This window comes from Falco rusticolus, chromosome 15 (genome assembly GCF_015220075.1).
Source record: "Falco rusticolus isolate bFalRus1 chromosome 15, bFalRus1.pri, whole genome shotgun sequence".
Classification (NCBI taxonomy): Eukaryota; Metazoa; Chordata; class Aves; order Falconiformes; family Falconidae; genus Falco; species Falco rusticolus.
This window is the reverse complement of record NC_051201.1, coordinates 23,064,966-23,082,748: the sequence shown is the minus strand read 5'-3', so window position 1 is coordinate 23,082,748 and position 17,783 is coordinate 23,064,966. Positions and strand designations below refer to the sequence as shown.

The following is a 17,783-nucleotide window of genomic DNA, read 5'->3' as shown; positions in this document are numbered from 1 at the left end:
GCAGCATGCGGGGCATCCTGGCCGTGCTGGCCAGCCTCTCGCAGGACACCTCCGGAGCCTTCCTCGACTGGGCAGGGAGCAGCCTGCCCTGGTGACGGGCGCGCAGGCGGCACCTCTTGCCTGCGCCTCAGCCCCCCACTCGCCCCTTGGCACGGGCCTCTGCTCGCCCCCAGCCGCCCCGGGCTGCCAGGGAGCGGGAAGGGCATGGGAAGCAGCTTCGCTCCCCTTGGCCGGCCCACGCGCGGCCCTGCAGCCCCCTGTACCCCCCACCTCTGTAAACACCGGGAGCTGATACCTCTGCTCTGTCTCTGCGCCCCCAGCCCCAAACGCCTGGGCTGAGCCCAGCGCATGGTCCCTGCACGCTGCCCGCGCACGTCTGTCCGTCTGTCCCACCGCGGCCGAGCATCCCCCAGCTGAGGGGAGAGGGCAGCTGGTCCCTGTGCCCCCAGCCCCTCGGGCACCCCGGGCTGAACACCCGGGTGTGCCCCGCAGCTGGGCAGGGGGAGAGCCGGCCCTGTGCATCAGGACATCCCGCCTTTCTCCTCCAGGGAGAGGGGCTCTGTCCTGGCTCCGGTGCCTCCCGGGGGGCACGTCTCTGGGGGTCGGTGACGGTGTCACTGGACACACAGGCTGCGACTCATGGGGACACCAGTGACAGCTGCGGGTCAAGCGGGCAGCTGGGGCACCGACACAGCCCGCGGTGATGAGGGGGTGCTCGGGCAGGGGCCTGGCAGTGCACAGCATAGCCGGGGGTCTCAGGCAGGGCTTTATTGAGGATGCAGGGCAGGCGGGAGCAGCGGCCAGGGCCCCACTGCCAGGAGTCTGGCCGGCACCTCACCAGGGCAGGACCTTCCCTTCCCAGTCCAGGAAGGTGCCGGTGTCCTTCTCGGAGAGGGAGGAGAGCACCTTCAGCATCCCTCGCACGCTGGCATCCACCGTCAAGGGGGCCTGCGGGGCGGAGGGGGAGAGGCAGCCCCTGCCCCAGGGCTGGCCAAGGGCTGCCCTGCAGCAGCCGGGGCCAGGGGCAGGAGCCGCTCGGAGCACCGGGAGAGCCGAGGGGATGGGGCCACAGGCACCCAGGACCAGGGCAGGGGACGGGGCGGGCAGGGGCTCAGGGCAGCGGCTCCCTCCCACGGGAAAACCGTCCCAGGGGCTCCGATGGACCCGCCGAGGTGAAACTCCTACCACGTTTCCGACGGAGTCCCCCATGTCAGTTTGCACCCAGCCAGGGTGGAGAGCAGCGCAGAGGACACCGTGCGCCCGGTACCCCAGGGACTGGCACTTGGTCAGCATGTTCAGGGCAGCCTGCGGGGAGACAGGGCAGGGTCGTCGGTGGGAAGGGTCGGCTGGCTGCAAGGGGACATGTGCAGACCCTACTGAGGGCCAGGCACAAGAATGTGCCATGAGAGGGACCCAGTGACTGATGGGACCTCAGCCACGGTGCAGAGAGGTGCAGGAACTGGGAGAGGAAACATTTGAAGGTTTGTGGAGTTGTTTGCTAAGAAGGTGAGACCCTTATTCAGTACAGCACATACCTTGCTGCAGCGGTACGAGACAGCTTGTATCTGATCCCATAAATAGACTTCCTTAATGGAGCCCCCATAGCTGGATATGTTGATGACGGCTGCCTTGCTGCAGCTTAGCCCTGAGCCCGGGCTCCCTTGGGCAGCCTTCTTCAGCAAGGGCAGGAACGCCTGCGAGGAGAGAGGAGAGAGGGGCACACGTGGAGGGGCACAGGGGAGGACCAGCTCCTTCCACAGTGGGCAACATTGGCACCAGCACCGGAGCATCCTCCCTCCTCTTCCCCCTGCCCCAGCCTGCCAGGCTCCAGCTCCTGAGCTCCAGCCCACTGCTCCACGAGCCTCTCACTGACCGAGAGCCCATCAGGCACCAGAGCGGAGGCAGGACCCCCTCCCACCCACCCTTCGTGCCCCCTGGGACAGCCCAGCTCAGGTGAGGGTCTCACCTGGCCCAGCAGCAGGGGCCCAACCGTGTTGGTGGTGTAAATCTGGGTCATGTTCTCTGGCGTCTCGTCATCAAGTGTGTTATTTATCACCATCCCAGCGTTGTTGATGAGGAGGTTCAGCCCCGAGCCCCCCACGTGCTCCCCAACTCTGGCTGCAGCTGCCTTGATGCTGGTGGGGTCGGTGACCTCTGCAGAGCTGATGCAGGGGAGGTCAGCACCCACGTCCCCGTGGTGGTCTGGGATCCCCTGTGTGTCCCCCAGGACAGCAGCACCAGGTGTCCCCAAAGGCAGCGACCTATCAGTGTGGCTCCCTTATGGCACTGGGCTCCCAGGGTGTGCACAGCACCAGGGCACTTGCCGGCACTGCACGGGACTGTGGTGCCAGGTGGAGAGGGGAACCGGGGCGAGGGACCCCCACCTCGGGGCACCTACCGAGCAGGATGATGACCAGGTTGGCGTGATTGGAGGCCACATTCTGTAAGTCCTGAGAGAGAGGGCACCGTGTGGGTACGGAGAGGCAGGAGGGGCTGCGCCGAGGCTCAGCCTTTCCCAGACAAAGCCTGTGTCACGCCAGCTCTGTGCCTGCACCCAGCACCCTGCTCCGGCTGTCCTGCTCCCGACGGATGGGGCTCCATGCCTCCCACACTTGCTACATGCCACTGTCCCCTCTGCACATCCCATGCACAGCTGGTCCCACCACTGTCCCAACCCGGCCGCCCTGTGCTGCAGGTGCCCAGCTGCAGCCCAAGCCCTTTGCAGACCCCCTCCTGGCTCTACCCTGCCGCCCTGGCACCCAGCGCCCCCCCCAGCACAGCCCACTGCCGCCCAGCCCAGCCTCACCTGCGCTCGCTGCCCCCTGGGGTCTCGGCAAGTCGCAAAGACCCACTTGGGTGGGTTTCGCATCCCCAGGAAATGCCGGACGAGCCCCAGGCCGATCCCCCGGTTGGCCCCCGTCACCAGAACGGAGTGGATGCAAAGCTCTCCCATATTGCTTCTCCTCCCTCTACTTCAGCTTGTGTTGTTTGCTCAGCTCCTTAATGCTTCTTTATAGCGTGCTCCACAGCCACCCCACCCACGCAGGGCTTGCACAAACCTTTGGCTCCAGGTACAACCCCTCCAGCTCTTCAAACTCTCTATGACAGGGATCCTGGATGGGATCCAGCCTCATTACCAAAGGGCAAAAATCACTTGGCATTATCAGGCGAACTCAAATGACCTTGGGAAACCTGGCCCTGTAATCGAGGAGAGGCTGTTGTGGGTGGGAAAGGAGGGAGCAGTATGTGAGGGGGGTGTGGGATGCTCCATGGCTCATAGCTTCATGAACGTCCTGTGGGCTAGACGGACTTTCCACATCATACCAGGCTGTGCCTCAGAGAACACGAGCAGATGTTCTCTGCCTTACCTGGCCTCTTCCAAGCCAATGCCCATTCAATGGATGTCCCATGAATGACCCATGGAGCGGTGCCCACCCAGCATTGTCTACTGGCAGAAGTGGACCCTGCACTAGTTGCACATCACCACACTGCTGCTCAAGCGCTCCATCCCCTGGGGTGCAGCCCTAAGTTGAGCAGTCCCTCTGCCTGGAGCCCCAGAGGACTCAGGTGGCCAGGATGTTCCCCTGCAAAGAGAAATGCCTTGCTCAAAGCCCCATTCTCCACCTCACCCATACACGTGGGGCACTGACAGTTCTGTGCTATCACCAGTAAAGCCCAGTGATGTGCAATACCTCAAGTGATGTGTTACAGATTTGCAGGGCTGGGGCTGGTGTGTGTGCATATCATCTGTTCCTGTTCCCCTGCAAGTGAAGACACGCACCCAGAAACCTCTTGCCAACCCCTTGCTTTCATGTGCTGAGTCCCAGAGCCATTGCACGAGCTTCTGGGCAGCAATGGAGACACTGACACTGCTGATGGGTCACTTTCTCCCCCAGAATGTCTTGGCAGTAGCGTTAAACAGAGCCGCTGCCTCCCAGCTGCAGTGCCAGGGGAGCCCTCGTGCTCCAGCTGCAGCTGCTTTCCTCCTCCCCACTCCTGCTCATTTTCTGGGGCTCAGCTGGCAGACACTGTGAGGCAGGCACGTCCTCCCTACAGACCTGGGTCCATCCTGCCCAGCGCATCCTCCCCAAACCCAATAGGGGGGATGCAGCTTGGGGCGGCGGTAAGGATGCCCATTTTATGGTCCAGCTATGCCATCCCCTCATTCCTACACTTGCTTCTGACTTGGTCCTGCTCTGAGACTGCAGCATTCTCATATTGCCACTGCATTCACCTTCCCCCCACAAAAAAACCCCTACTTTGAAGTATGGATGTGCCGAAGTTCGGTCCCAGGGAGCCCTCTGCACCTCAGGCCAGTTGCATGGTCACCACAGTGCCACCAAACCAGGCAGTTCTGCCCTGCCTCAGTCACCTCCCCATCTAATGTTTGGGTAGCTGTCTCAAGGGCTCAGTCACACAGAATCACAGCATGGTCGGGGCTGGAAGGGACCCCTGGAGCCCCCCCAGCCCAGCCCCTGCTGAAGCAGCTCTCCCAGAGTGGGCTGCACAGAGCTGCATCCAGGCAGGTTTGAATGCCTCCAGAGAAGCAGACCCCACAGCCTCTCTGGGCAGCCTGTGCCAGGGCTCCGTCACCCTCAAGGTAAAGTTCTTCTTCCTCATATTCAGAAGGAACTTCTTGTGTTGCCGTTTGTGCCCGCTGCCCCTTGTCCTGTCGCTGGGTGCCACTGAAAAGAGCCTGGCCCCGTCCTCCTGACACTGGCCCTTGAGATATTTGCAGGCATTGATGAGGTCCCCTCTCAGCCTTCTCTTCCCCAGGCTGAACAGCCCCAGCTCTCTCAGCCTTTCCTCATCAGGGAGATTCTCCTGTCCCCTCATCATCTTTGTATCCTCCCCTGCCCCCCTCCAGCAGTTCCCCATCTCTCCTGAACTGAGGAGCCCAGCACTGGACCCAGCACTCCAGACGCAGCCTCCCCAGGGCAGAGCAGGGCGGGAGGATCCCCTCCCTCGGCCTGCTGGCCACTCTCCTCCTCATGCACCCCAGGATCCCGTTGGCCCCTTGGCCACGAGGTCACCCTGCTGGCCCACGGGCAACTTGCTGTCCCCCAGCACACTCCCGGGTCCTTCTCCGCAGAGCTGCCTCCCAGCAGGTCAGCCCCAGCTGGTACTGGTGCGTGGGGCTGACCCAGGCTCTGAATGCCTCTAGGTACAACGGAGGGGAGGATGCTGCCACCAGCCCCACCCAAGGTAGGGATGGAGCCCCGTTACGGTGGCAGCACCTCCTGTGCTTCTTCCATCTGATGCAGCATGGCCCAGCTGCATGAGGGATCGTGCCTCCCACCCCCACCTGCCCTCACCAGGCTCTCCGCCAGGCCACAACTCAGGTGGCCACAGCACCCATTGATCCAGCACCAGACAGGTGAGTAGTTTTTATCAAATTAGCACAGACCACATCTAGATCTGGACATCATGCCTTCGAGAAATATTCACATCAACAGCAATCAGTTCTTTCCCAGATATGCTAAAAATGAACTGAACGCATATAAAGCATGTTCCTTTTCCAAAAGGCATATTTACAAGCAGCAGTGATTTAAGGACATATTTTGCAAGTAGAGACATGCCACAAACCACAGGGGAAGGCTTCTCTGATTTGTTTTTGCTAGGTCTTAACACAGAAGTTTGCAATTTCTGTGGTGATGGTGCTGAAATATTATCACCACGTATCTGTTAGAGAGAACTGAATTTTGTTCATCCCATCACAACACTTTGGTGTGAGATACTAAATCTTTTGATACACCTGTTCCACCAGCTGGATCTGGCTGCACGTCTCCCTCCAGTGTAATTCCCCCTGTGCCCCAGCACGTGCAATACCCCGCACTGCATGTACCCCCTGCACACGGAGAGCCGCAGCCCTCCTCTGCTGCCATAGCAAGCAAACTCTGTCTGCAGATGTTCAATTGCCTTCACATCTGTCGTGGTTTAACCCCGGCCAGCAACCAAGCACCACACAGCCAGTTGCTCACTTCCCCTCACTCAGAGGGATGGAGAGGAGAGTCGGAAAGGAATGTAAAAGTCAAGGGTTGAGATAAGAACAATTTAATAATTTTAAAAGAATAAAGATGTAAGAACAATAATACTAACAATAATAATAATAATAATAGCAAAATGGAAAGGTGGGGAAAAAGGGTAAAGCAAAAGCCGCGCATAGCAAGAAAAGCAAAGCAAGGAATCCATTCCCCACTCCCCACAGGTAGGCAGGTGCTCGGCCATGCCCAGGGAATCAGGGCTCCATCACGCGTGACAGTTACTCGGGAAGACAAACACCATAATGCCAGGTGTCCCCCCCTTCCTTCTTCCCCCAGTTTATACACTCAGCATGACGCCATATGGTATGGAATACCTCTTTGGCTAGCTTGGGTCACCTGTCGTGGCTGTGTTCCCTCCCAATTTCCCATCCCCCCCCAGCCCTCTGGCTGGCAGGGCCCAAGGAACTGAAAAGTCCTTGATTTAGTATAAACATCACCCAGCAACAACTAAAAGCGTCAGTGTCCTATCAACATTGTTCTCACATCAGAGCCAAAACACAGCACTGTACTAGTGCTAAGAAGAAAATTAACTCTAGCCCAGCTGAAACCAGGATAACATCCTTGGAGCAAAATTTACCGATCTGTTTTACTCAGTGTAGACCCAGAGATAAAGCCCAGAGCACGTGACAGAAATGCACACAAACGCACCATGTTTCTGCTTCAGTGAATGAAAAATAGTCATTGTCAACAGGTGATAGCCAACGCTTCCTCCTCTGGATCCTGGCGTAAATGTTCCCTGCCAACATATTTGTTTAGTCCCCCTGCCGTTATTAAGACTTTGCCTACAGGTACAATACCAGCACGTTAAGCACATTTCGTTCACTTGGGTAACCTCGCAGCAACCAAGACTTTTTTTTACCCTTCTACTGCTTGTAGCTTTTCTTGCATGGCAAGGCGCCTTTCTGTGATCCCCCTGGTACCTTCTGCACCAGCACCTCACGAACTGCTCTTGCTTGATGGCCACCCAGTGCTGTGCTGTCCAGCTTCCAGGTGAAATACTCCTCTGCAGGAACACGACAGCCATCGGGTCCTTCCCTCCTGCACAGCTGCAGCTGGCGTTTGGGAGCTGATCACAGACCTGCCCTCCTGCCCCTTCCTCAGCCTGCCAAGTCCCTGAGCTCTACACATTTAATTTTTTCCCAGTTTTCCCTCCTGAGGCCAATCAGACCTCCTGCTTTGCTGATTCTCCACGTTGGGCTGAGACACTTCTTTTGCCTGGTGAGTTCCTACCCCTTAGCAGCAGTGCAGAGCTCTGGGTCTTCCAGCTCCTGCCTCCGACTGATGTCCCCCTGCGGACCCTGATGGTTGTCCCCACTTCAGCACACCTCCTGGATTGCAGTGCTGGCTTTCAGGCTCTGATAGGTCATTTCAATAGCCTTTTCTACATTTTTACTTTTTAATGACCACAGCTATACTTGCTCATATATGCCATTTGAGTGAGAGTTCTGCTCCTCCAAACAGACCTCCATGGTTTTCTTCTTCTAGGCAGAGGATGAGGCCATCACCCACGGTCTGTTAGAAACCTCCACAGTGCCTCAGAACCTGACAGCATCAGAAACAAAAGAATAACTTTTTACATCTCCTATTTTTGCTGTGTCATCGCATTTTTGCAGCTTTCCACTGTTTTGGAGTTGGAACCTGGTAAGACGGACTTTGCCCTGGGATCTCATGCTGCGCCGCTGGCACGAAGCGCTGCTTCCCGAGGGTCCAAGCCCAGCTGCCAGCCTTGCCCTGCTTACAGCCAGCCGTGCTGCTGCCATCGCCGGCCGCTGGAAGGGACCTCGGGCCAGCTCCCAGCAGGGGCTCAGATGCTGCTTCTGCTCTGAAATGTTATTGCATGGCCCAAAACTTGGGCTGCGCACTAAGGTCCTTCTGCACGCTCCCCTCCTGCAACCCCTCAGGCAGCTGCTTTTCCCAGTTGGGGGCTTTCCATCTCATCCCACCGGGAAGGCTGAGCACCAGTTTGCCAGTTTTCCCAGTTCCTCCACTACCAAGTGGCTGAAAGCTGAGGCATGCTCACGCTTACCTGGGCATCTCCATGAAGGGCCATGACAGTGCTGCTTACAGCAGTAAGCAGGAATGGGCTCCTCTTTCCAACCCCGGGGAGCAGGGGGCAACACGATTACCTTTAGTACATTTAATGCAAGTAAGAACAAACTCGCTACTATTTAACAAGCCTATTTGCTCCACAGTGCATTCAGGGCTGTTCCAGCCACGTTATCACATGTTAATCATTTGCTGAAGAATCAATAGAGAGTGAGGAATGAATCAAGGAGCAGGGTAAGACCTACCCAGCCCTGAAATTGTTTGGAGCTGAGCAGGTCGTACACCCAACTGACTTGGGTTTTTTTCCAGCTGAAGAGGATTAGTGACATCTCATTGCAAAGGGATCTCACAGGTGAGAGCCTGCAAAGGGCAGGGGTCCAAGTAAGGTTTCTCACGGCCCCTTTCCATAGCTTTGCCATTTTCCCAGCAGACCAGTGCAGGTTACAGCTGCATCCTTGTATCAGAGCCGGCCTGGAGCCCAGGAGCACAGACCGCTGGCAGCAGGGAAAGCAGATGCAAAGCCTGCAGGACCCTGGCAGGGCAAATGGTGAGAAGAATCCAAGGCAGAGGCAGGTTTCCAAACAGCCTCTGCCCAGTGCAGAGAACAGCTACAGGAACCACTGGGTCTCTTAAGATCCAGATGAACCTGTGGGGAACTGTACGCCACTTGTGGCTACCTCAGGCAGGGAGTAAAGACGTTCCTCCTTTTCCAAGCTTCTGGTGGGTTCTCAGCAGTGAGACTTGTTCATCCATAGGGAACATTCCTGCACCACATCCTGTTTCTGTGGGATGCGTCAGGGCGGGACGTTACTTGTAAGGCTCAGGTGGCTGTACCAGGGGCTGCTGCATGGAGAGGGCTCTCGCAGCTGGGGTCTGTGGGGACATGGGGACAGCAAAGCTGTGTCTGCAGGATGCCAAGGTTATGGATGCCAAGAATGCCCCAAGGTTAGGTGGGGCTGAGGGCAGCGTTTATACACTCAAGCGCTCCAAAATTCAGTAATAACAGAATTGGGCTTTACCAGGCAGCAGGAAGTTACTGAGGCCTGCTGTAAAGAAACGAAAGCACTTGGGTCAGCCTTTGTTTTTTGGTTTTGTTGCATTTCTCTTTATTACCTTCTAGAAGCCTCACAACAGTTAACTAACAAGATTTTTAAAAAATAAATATAATCCCCTATTTGTGACATGAACTGAGGCATAAAGGTGGGTGAAGCAATGTCCATGTTGGGGAGCATCCCGTTCAAGCCTGTCTTTTTTCACAGCTCATGTTTGTATTCAGAACAGGCTCCTGCTGCCCTCAGCTGTGGCTGCACATGAACCGTCTCCACACAGCAGATCACAGGGGATGTCTGTATCCAAGGCTGTTTGAAACAAGTACCTGGGAAGAGTTTGTTAACGTAATTTGCCTGCATTGTGCAGGCTCTCTGTGGAATAGGTGGCCAAAAGCCCACTCCTCGGTGCAGTTCATGGTGGTGTTTACTTGTGCCCCGCTGTCCTGGTTTGCTACCTGTCTGCCAGTCTTTGCAACAGATGGAGCAGCACTTCCAGTGACAAGCCACCTAATTAATGGCCTCAGCACAGAATGAGGCAGGAAAAGGAGAATGGGATCTTCAATCCAAATACATGCTGTAAGGACAGTTTCTGTTTCTTAGTATAATCCAAGATTTATATCTAGTAAATTCCAATTTCTGTATCATTGCTCAAAGCAAGAAGGTTCTCAAAGCGTTTTATATCCCAAAGCAAACTGGGCAGCAGAAGCTCTGGAGCTGCAGTGGAGCAGGATAAAGTTCACACAAATCACCTGATGCTACCACCAGACTATTTAGTTTCCAATTTTTTTATTGGTATTAGAGTTGGTTTGTCTAGCATTTGGCAGACAAGGATGAAAATAAGCAACAGAGCTAAGGGTGCTCCTATAAATCAGAGCTGCTCAGTCATTACTTCACTGTTGAGCTCCTGGCTGTGTACTATCAGTAACGGGATTTTAATGTTGTTTGTGCATCTGGTTTTCCATATAACAGCTGAAAACAAACATCAACACCCACCCTGGGCTGGTGGCAGAGCTGGTACACAGGCCTCCAGCTGACGCTGATGGCTTCTTTCCTGTTTTCCCTTTCCCTTCTCACCCTATTGCCCCATCCTCAGATGCCACCAAGACTTTTCTTTGCTTTCCTCCTTTCCATGGCGAATCCAAGCAAAACGTCCCCCCGATGCCACAGCCCCCCTCCCCCCCCCGGCAGCCCACTTGCTCAATCGATTGTGTCTGGCCATCATGGAGCGAGCGGGATCAGGTGCCTTCACAGGTCTGTACCTGCCTGATAAAACAGGGGGTGCGGCTACCTTCCTCCCCCACCTGGGGGAAATCGAAGGTGCTGGGGCCCCCACCCCAGCCATGCTGTAAGCCTGCACCCCAGCCTTGGGAAGGGATGGGGGTCCCTTCTAGCCCCCCTAGAGCATCGCTGCAGGACCACTGCTCCTCGCCGAGGGGGGCCGCAGAACTGGGGCGCAGCTGGTGCTGAATGTTCGGGGGGAAGGGGAAACGGGAGGCTGCGGGGTTGGGGCTGGGGGCAGCTGGGGCTTGGGGGGCAGAGCTTGGCGGAGCGGGGCGGCCAGGGGGCGGGGCGGCCAGGGGGGCGGGACGGGGCCGGGCGGCTGGGCGGGGGCGGGGCCGGGCGGGGGCGGTGCGGGGCCCGGGGGGCGGTGCGGGGGGCGGGACTGTGCCGGGGGCGGCGCGGGGACCGGGGCCGGGCGGCGGGGCAGGGGGGCGATGGCGGCGGTGCGGGCGCGCACGGTGCTGCTGACCGGCGCCAACCGCGGCATCGGGCTGGAGCTGGTGAAGCAGCTGCTGAGGGCGCCGCGCCCGCCCGCCTGGATCTTCGCGACCTGCCGGGACCCCGAGGGGCCGCGGGCCCAGGTCAGTGCGGGGGGCAGGGGTGTCGGCACCGCCCCGGGCACGGGCAGCGCCCTTAGTGACACGCTCGGTTGGCTTCGCCGGCGTGACGGGGGCGGCGCGGGGCTGAGGGTCCGGTGCCTGCGCCGTGCCCTGCCCGCTGTGAGCCCGCCCAGGGGCCGCCGCGCTGCGGGCGAGGGACGAGCCGGGCCACCCGCCCGCGCTGCGGAGCCTCCTGAGGCCACGCTGGCTGCGCCCCAGCTCGCCCGGCCGTGCTAGCGCCCGGCCCGTGTGCCGCCGGCACCGCGCTGGGCCGGGGCAGCGGCGGGGATGCTCCTCTGCCCATTCTGCGCCGTGTTACCGCTCTCTGGGGGTTCGTTAACTGGTGGCCCGTGGGGCCGGGGAATCCCCGCTCCCCCGCTTTCCACTTCCCTAAGATGGGAGAGACTCTCCTGTGTCCCGTTGGGCTCAGGTGGGAGAGGCTCACCCGCCTTGCTTCAGCAGGAGTCCCAGCGGCTTTCCGCAGGGCCAGCTGCAGGTTTTCTCTGCTTGCCCGTGACCCGCTGCCACACCGGCAGGGAGATCTGCTCTCTGGTGGATCCTGGCTCCAGTGGATCGGTTTGCCTCACCTCGCAGCTCGGCTGTACGCAGGGGTCGGTGTGGTGCGCGGCAGGGATCGTGCCTTCGGAAGTCCTTGAGATGCTCTTCGTGTGCTCGCTGCCACCTTTATCCTGGCTCAGGAGCAGGGACAGTGCAGTGAGAATCCGCCCTGCTGCCAGCCCAGGGGTGTGCACATCCTGCTGTTGCTGGTGCCCGAGCTGGTTGGGTCCAGGCTAGCTGAGGTCTTACTTTTGCCCCATTCTCACAACCCCACCCCTCCACCCCCCAATAACTTGCTGGATTTGGGCACTGATGAGGTCAGAGGACTTCTTGCAGGGCTGGACTGGAGCCGGTTTCTCCCCAAGGTGGTCCATGTGCATCGCTGTCCAACAGGGGATGCTTCTCTAAGCCCTGTCCAACTGTGGTAGGGTGAGGACAGTGTCTTCAGGGTGCTGCTGCTGAAGTCCATGACCACAGGAGACCGAGGACAGAGTGATCCTCCATCAGGCTGGTGCCACATCGCTCCTCCTGCCCCTTTGTGCCCAGATCAGGTGTTGGGGTGGGTGAGGTCAGATTTATGCTTGGATGGTGTGAGGCTGTTGAGGCCAGCAGCTGGGCAGAACAGGAGGAGAACCATCTGTTGGCCATCACAAACCATTTAGATGGGGTTTCTGTCTTTTCCTGTGCTCAGGAGTAATATGGAAACACAGGGTCTGGTGGGGAAGCCCAGAGAATGGAGGTGGATCACAGCCAGTGCCAGCAGCTCTCCTGCTCCGTGTTGATAGGATGGGTCCCCTCACAAGAAGCCACCAATTTGTGTAGCATCTCTGCAGCATTCTCTGTGGGATTGTTCATAAGAGGCTTCTAGTTCTATTAGTGCTCATTTTAGATGCATTGAATGTGGTATTTTGGTTTCTGTTGCCTAAAACCTGCTATAGTTGAAGAAGGCTCAGCAAAGAGCTGCTAGGAACTGCGAAGTTGAAAGTTTGCATTCTGGAAAGGGCTTCTGAATCCTCCATTTTGGTGAAAATAATCAATAAATATGTGCCGAGAGGCTTATTTCACTTGAGGGTGTGAGATGCAGTGTCCAGAGCAGAGTGGATCCTGGGAATGAGCTATTTGGATCCAGATGTAACTTCCCCAAAGGTCAAGTCTGATGCTGGCACTCAGCCATTCCTCCTCCATCTCACTTCCAGCAGCCTCTGGGAGACACTTCTGGCCATAGCCCTGGCCAGTTTGCATTGTTTCCCGGGTGAGCTGGTCCTTAATAGTTTGCTCTCATCCTTTGCTGTGGCTCTGGCTTGGTGGTACACACAGGCCCTTTGGGAGAATGGCCATAGTATCCTGCAGCTGTGGCTGCGCTGTGCTCAAAGCCTGGAAGAAGCCTGAGAACCTAGGCAGATCACCAGTCCAGCCATTCACAAAAGCTGAGTAACATCTGGAAGAAGTTTCCTTAGGGGTGGGCCATCACTGGTGCCCCAGGATGGTGCTTGGCATCACCTCTGCCTTGTGCTGGCTGTTTCCATGTCTCTTTGCAGGAGCTGAGAGACCTGGCATCCAAACACCCAAACCTGGTTCTTGTGAAGCTGGGTAGGTTCACCCTGCCTCTGAGCTGGTAAACTCAGCTGTGCTTGCACCATTTCTCCCTCGCTCCCTGCCTTCAGGCTCTACATGGGGGATTCTGTAGAGCTGCTTCAAGTCCTGCTGCCAGAAGCCCAGCTGCTCCAGACCTGTCTCAGCCCCGGTACCCCATTCCCTGGAGCTTCCTTACCCCACAGCCACGGGACCAGGAGGTTCTTCAGACCCACTCTGGGCAGCTTCCAGCTTCCCCAGCCGAGTGGCCGCGTCCTTGCTCTACCATGCAGCTGAGCTGCCTTGATCCCAAGTCCCAGGCAGGACCAGGAGGGCTCCGGCAGGAAGGCGGCTCCTGTGCGATCGGCCCTTGGAGCTGTAGGACCTGTCAGAGCCACTCCACAGCGGGTCCCAGCACAGCCCCTGTGGGGACTGTCCCCCTCAGAGACCACGCCGGGTTCTGCAGCGTGGGAGCCACAGCGGTGCCTTGCCACCGCGGGGCTGCCCCCAGAGGGGCTCTGCCCGGTGGGCTACCCCCAGGGCACCCAGGGTCGGGGTCCTGCTGCTGGCGGGGCGCCCTGCGCTGGGGCAGGGGCGCAGCTCGGCGGCTCGTGGTGCCGGGGCGCGGGGTGCTGGTCGCACAGCGCCACCTGGTGCCCGCAGGCGGAAGGCCACGCGGGTCGGGATGCGTGAGCTTGTTCCTCAGCATCCGACCCTCCCTCTTCTCCCCAGCCCCCCCGCGCGGACCCCCGGCTCTCAGACCTTCTCTTCCCCTGCAGACGTGGCGAACCCCTCGGCTGTCACTGCCGCTGCCAAGGTGGTGGAGGGGAAGCTGAACGGCGCGGGCTTGAACCTGCTGATAAACAACGCCGGCATCTACACCCCGACCGCATCACTGGAGACGGTGGACGCTGAAGACATGATAAGAACGTACAAGACCAATGCGGTGGGGCCCATGATAATGGCCCAGGTATGGATGGAGCTCGCCATGGAGGGGGAATTTTGCTCCAGCTTGAGGGTAGCCTGGGCTGCCTGTGGTCACGATGGAGGGCTTTGCCAAGTTTCCCAGGGCTGCAGGAGGGAGGGGACCGTGCAGGGCTGAGCTCCCAGCCCAAGCCCTCTGTAGCCCCCATGTTGTGCTGGGCTAACTGGGAGCAGGTGAGCCACTACAGCAAAACACCTGGGCTCTCCTGGCCTCCTGCTGTTCTTCCCCATCCTCCCTGCCCTTGCAGTTGCCATAAGTGTGGCTGGCTCGAGGCACAGGCATCCCATAAGGTTGCTTCTCCCCAGGTGTTCCTGCCCCTGTTGAAGAAGGCTGCCCGGGACAGTACAGAAAAGGGACTGAGCTGCAGCAAGGCAGCCATCATCAACATCTCTACCATCTTGGGGTCCATTGAGAAAACTCCCGAGTCCTTCTTCCACCCTGTCATCTCCTACCGCTGCAGCAAGGTATGGGAGACTGGAGACCTGCTTGTGCTCATGAGCTCGGTGGGAGTCAGCGCTGCCCCTTGCCTGGCATGATCTCAGGGAAGCATCTGAGATCACGAGATGGAGGGCCTGATCTGTGCTCCCCAGGCTCCCTGGGCATCTCCGTGCCCAGCTGCTGCCCACCTAAGGGAGACACACACTGTCTCTCGAAGACCTGGCATTGCTTGTTCTCCCTCACTATGAGGCAGCGATGAGAGGGAGCCTGGTGTGCGGAGCTTTTTATCACCCATGGCTGATGCTTCTTCCTTCCTCACCCAGGCTGCTCTCAACATGCTCACCAAGTGCCAGGCTCTGACCTATGGGGAAGCCGGGATCCTCTGCGTGGCACTTCACCCTGGCTGGGTGAAAACTGACATGGGCAGCCAGGAGGTGGGTTCCAGCTGAGTGGGTTGAGGGGAGAACCCATGGGGGGAACCCAAGCCTACAGACTTCCCCAGGAGTTGCCTTGAGTGACTGACATGGCTCTTGGGACGAGGGATCCATGTGAGAATGAGCTGCCTCTTGGGCTGCAAGTTGCCTGCCTCTGTGCTGGGCCGCTGCAGAATGTGTGGGTGCTGCCTGGGAAATAGCATCAGCACATATCCAGGGTGAGCAGAGGCTGGTCTGGGAGGGAAGGTGCTTTGGGCAGCCTGGAGATGCGCAGACAATCTGAATCTGACAGAACAGGGCGGAAAGGAGCAGCGTGATTGCATCCTGTGCCCCCTTCCTTGAAGAACAGCAGGTCCGTGAGGTCTCCCCTCATCCTGCAGGATCCCTGTTTTGGGGTGGGGGTGGTCCCTGAAACACTGGAGTTTTGCGAAGACTGCACGTAGTGTCCCACTTGCAGCATGGATCTCTTATGTGTCCTACTGGGTTAAACCTGCAGCTGGCTTCCCAGCTGGAGCCACCTCTGCCCAAGCCATCAGTGAGCACAACAGGCTTGTCCCACCTCCCACGGCCCCCTGCTCAGTCTGGGTGGAAGAAGCCCGCTGCCGATGTGCACACACTAAGCGGGTGCTGGCGGATGACTGGGAGTGATGCCGGTTCTCGGCCCTGCTCCTCACTTGTGCCCATTGCAGGCTGACCTGACAGTGGACACAAGTGTGCGGGGGCTGCTCTCTGTGCTGCCGATCCTCTCTGAGAAACACAGCGGCACTCTGCTCAACTGGGAAGGTAAAGCTATTCCTTGGTGACCACTGTCTGTCCCTGCGAGGGACCCTGCAGTGCCAGGGGACTCTGTGTGCCCTGGAGCACCGGGATGCTCAGCCCTGCAAGGGACCTACTTGGGACTCCACCGAGCGTGCAGGGCAGCCTGTAATCCCTGCCTTCATGTTGCTAATAAAGTCAATTAGTACCTGTGCCTTCTCCCTGCTGAGACTTTCTCTGCCTTGGCCTGGAGCTGGTGCCTTCAAAAACTAACCCAGTGTTATAGCAGTCTGCCTGCCTTGCCTTTGGCTGCTCTGAGCCAAGGGGAGGTCCCAGGGAAGGTGGCCAGCCCAAAGCCCTGCTGTCCCTCCTGACTGCTGAATGTGCCTGGGTCTGCCTGGTCTCTGCGATGCTTCCACCCCAAGCACAGTATGTCTTTGCTACAGATTTCTTGTGGGGAGTTTGTGCTGGACATCGTCTTTGGGAGCAGTATTAGGGCTGGAACGGGAAGGCCAAGCACCACAGTCAAGTTTGTCAGTTCCAGGCAGCCAGCTCTTCCCATGGTGGAGCCCCAGCTGGGCACGGCACCCCTGGGTGGGGGAAATCTGGTCCCATGGGGGAGCACAGCATGGGAACAGCACTTCTGTGGGATGGAGGAGCTGGGAACCTTAGTAAGATGGGCTGGGCAGCCCTGGACTGTGGGAATTTTGCCCGGGAGGTGGTAACATCCCTGAAGGAAAGGACTTTGGGGTGGTGCTGGCTTTTCTCAGGGGGTTCTACCCATTCTGGAAAGAGCTTCTCTTTGGGGAGCATGGGGAAAAGGAGCTGGGGCTCCTGCAAATCCAAGCCTAGGCTCAGGTGGGCAGAGCAACCTGGCTTGGAGAGGCAAACCCACTGCTCCTTCCCTCAGGCCACCACTTCCTCCTCCTCCTCTGGAGGATCGGCTGCACCTCCTCTGTCCCTCTGGGTCTGGCTTTCTCTGGGGTTGTGCCTCTCCCTGTAGCGGGGGCTTGCCTGGCAGCACCAGCTTTGCTGGGAATTTCGAGGCCATGCACGGCTCTGTGAAGGAGCCCCCCTGTTTCTCAACCAGGAGCACAAATGCTGAAGCCCTCATCCCCTGCTCCAGGCAGACAGAGCATCAGGGCAGACTCCTGGGCTGGGACCACGTCTCTGCCCCACTGAGGTGAGCTGTGCTCCAGGAAGCCCTGACACCCACAGCCCAGTGAGTCACAGGCACCAGAGAGTTTTTCTGCCTTGCTGGCTCCAGTTCCTCCCAAGGCAGTGGCATTTTGGTAGCAGCGACTTTTAAGAGGCTGGGTGGGCAAGGGGACAGCAGGGGGTGTCTGCAGCCTGGGCTTGGGGACAGGGTGCCTGTGGCTGGAGGTAGCAGGGCTGCCAGAGCTGGGACCCCTGTGCCCTTGTACCCCCTCTTGGGGGTCCCAAGCAGCCCAAGTGCCCAGTGAGGGGTAGGAGGAGAGGCAAGATGCCCCTGTGAAATTCAGGGGTGCTGGGAGCATCCCCAGATGGAGACAGTGTCCCTTACTTTGCAGGGACTTTCCATAATGGAGGGACACGTCCTTTCTGAAGCAATTGCAGGAGCTGGGACACCTGGGTGCCCACTTCTCTCCAGGAGCTGGGGCTCCGCTGCCCCGTCCCTGGCATGGGGCTAATGCCAACCCATGTCTGGCTGTGCCAAAGGAGGCCAAGACCCTGGGCTGCTTAGAGCTCACTGTCTTCCCCATGTGCAGGCTGACCGTGCTTTTCCAAGCCTGTGCTGTTCTTCCCAAGGCCCTTGGGGGCCGGTGCTGCCAGCACAGCTGTGGGGAACCATACCCATGCAAGGGACCTGATGCTGCTCGGGTGCTCCCTGGCGGGGAGGTGCTGGCCTTGGCTTTCCCCTCCTGGGCTCAGCTCAGCAAACAGAGCCATGCTAGAGATGGGGAGCAATGCTGCTGCCCTGGCCAAGAGCTGCTTCATCCTTGGGGAAGCTGTGAACCATCTGGGCTCCAGCCACCTGATTT

General features: G+C 58.6%; 2 protein-coding genes across 7 annotated transcripts; one reads left to right on the top strand and one right to left on the bottom strand.

Moving 5' to 3' along the window:
* Window positions 1–753: 753 nt before the first annotated feature.
* Window positions 754–8,239, bottom strand: LOC119157858 (C-factor-like). 6 transcript variants are annotated; one of them, XM_037409212.1, is made up of 8 exons: window positions 8,071–8,239; window positions 7,508–7,586; window positions 3,060–3,215; window positions 2,399–2,450; window positions 1,967–2,154; window positions 1,536–1,694; window positions 1,186–1,305; window positions 754–948 (listed from the first exon to the last, which is right to left on the bottom strand). In XM_037409212.1, the coding sequence occupies exons 3-8, from the start codon at window positions 3,159–3,161 to the stop codon at window positions 835–837; spliced, it is 735 nt and encodes a 244-aa protein (XP_037265109.1). In that variant the 5' UTR covers window positions 3,162–3,215; window positions 7,508–7,586; window positions 8,071–8,239; the 3' UTR covers window positions 754–834. The 6 variants fall into 6 exon arrangements, with proteins under 6 accessions (XP_037265109.1, XP_037265108.1, XP_037265111.1 ...); XM_037409211.1 differs by having other exon boundaries at window positions 3,060–3,198; XM_037409214.1 differs by lacking the exon at window positions 7,508–7,586.
* A 2,586-nt stretch (window positions 8,240–10,825) lies between these two features.
* On the top strand, window positions 10,826–15,981 carry LOC119157860 (C-factor-like). Its single transcript, XM_037409217.1, has 6 exons — window positions 10,826–11,001; window positions 13,116–13,167; window positions 13,929–14,119; window positions 14,440–14,598; window positions 14,896–15,006; window positions 15,696–15,981. Exons 1-6 carry the CDS (start codon window positions 10,855–10,857, stop codon window positions 15,807–15,809), a joined length of 774 nt encoding a protein of 257 aa, XP_037265114.1. The 5' UTR covers window positions 10,826–10,854; the 3' UTR covers window positions 15,810–15,981.
* The last annotated feature ends 1,802 nt before the right edge of the window (window positions 15,982–17,783 follow it).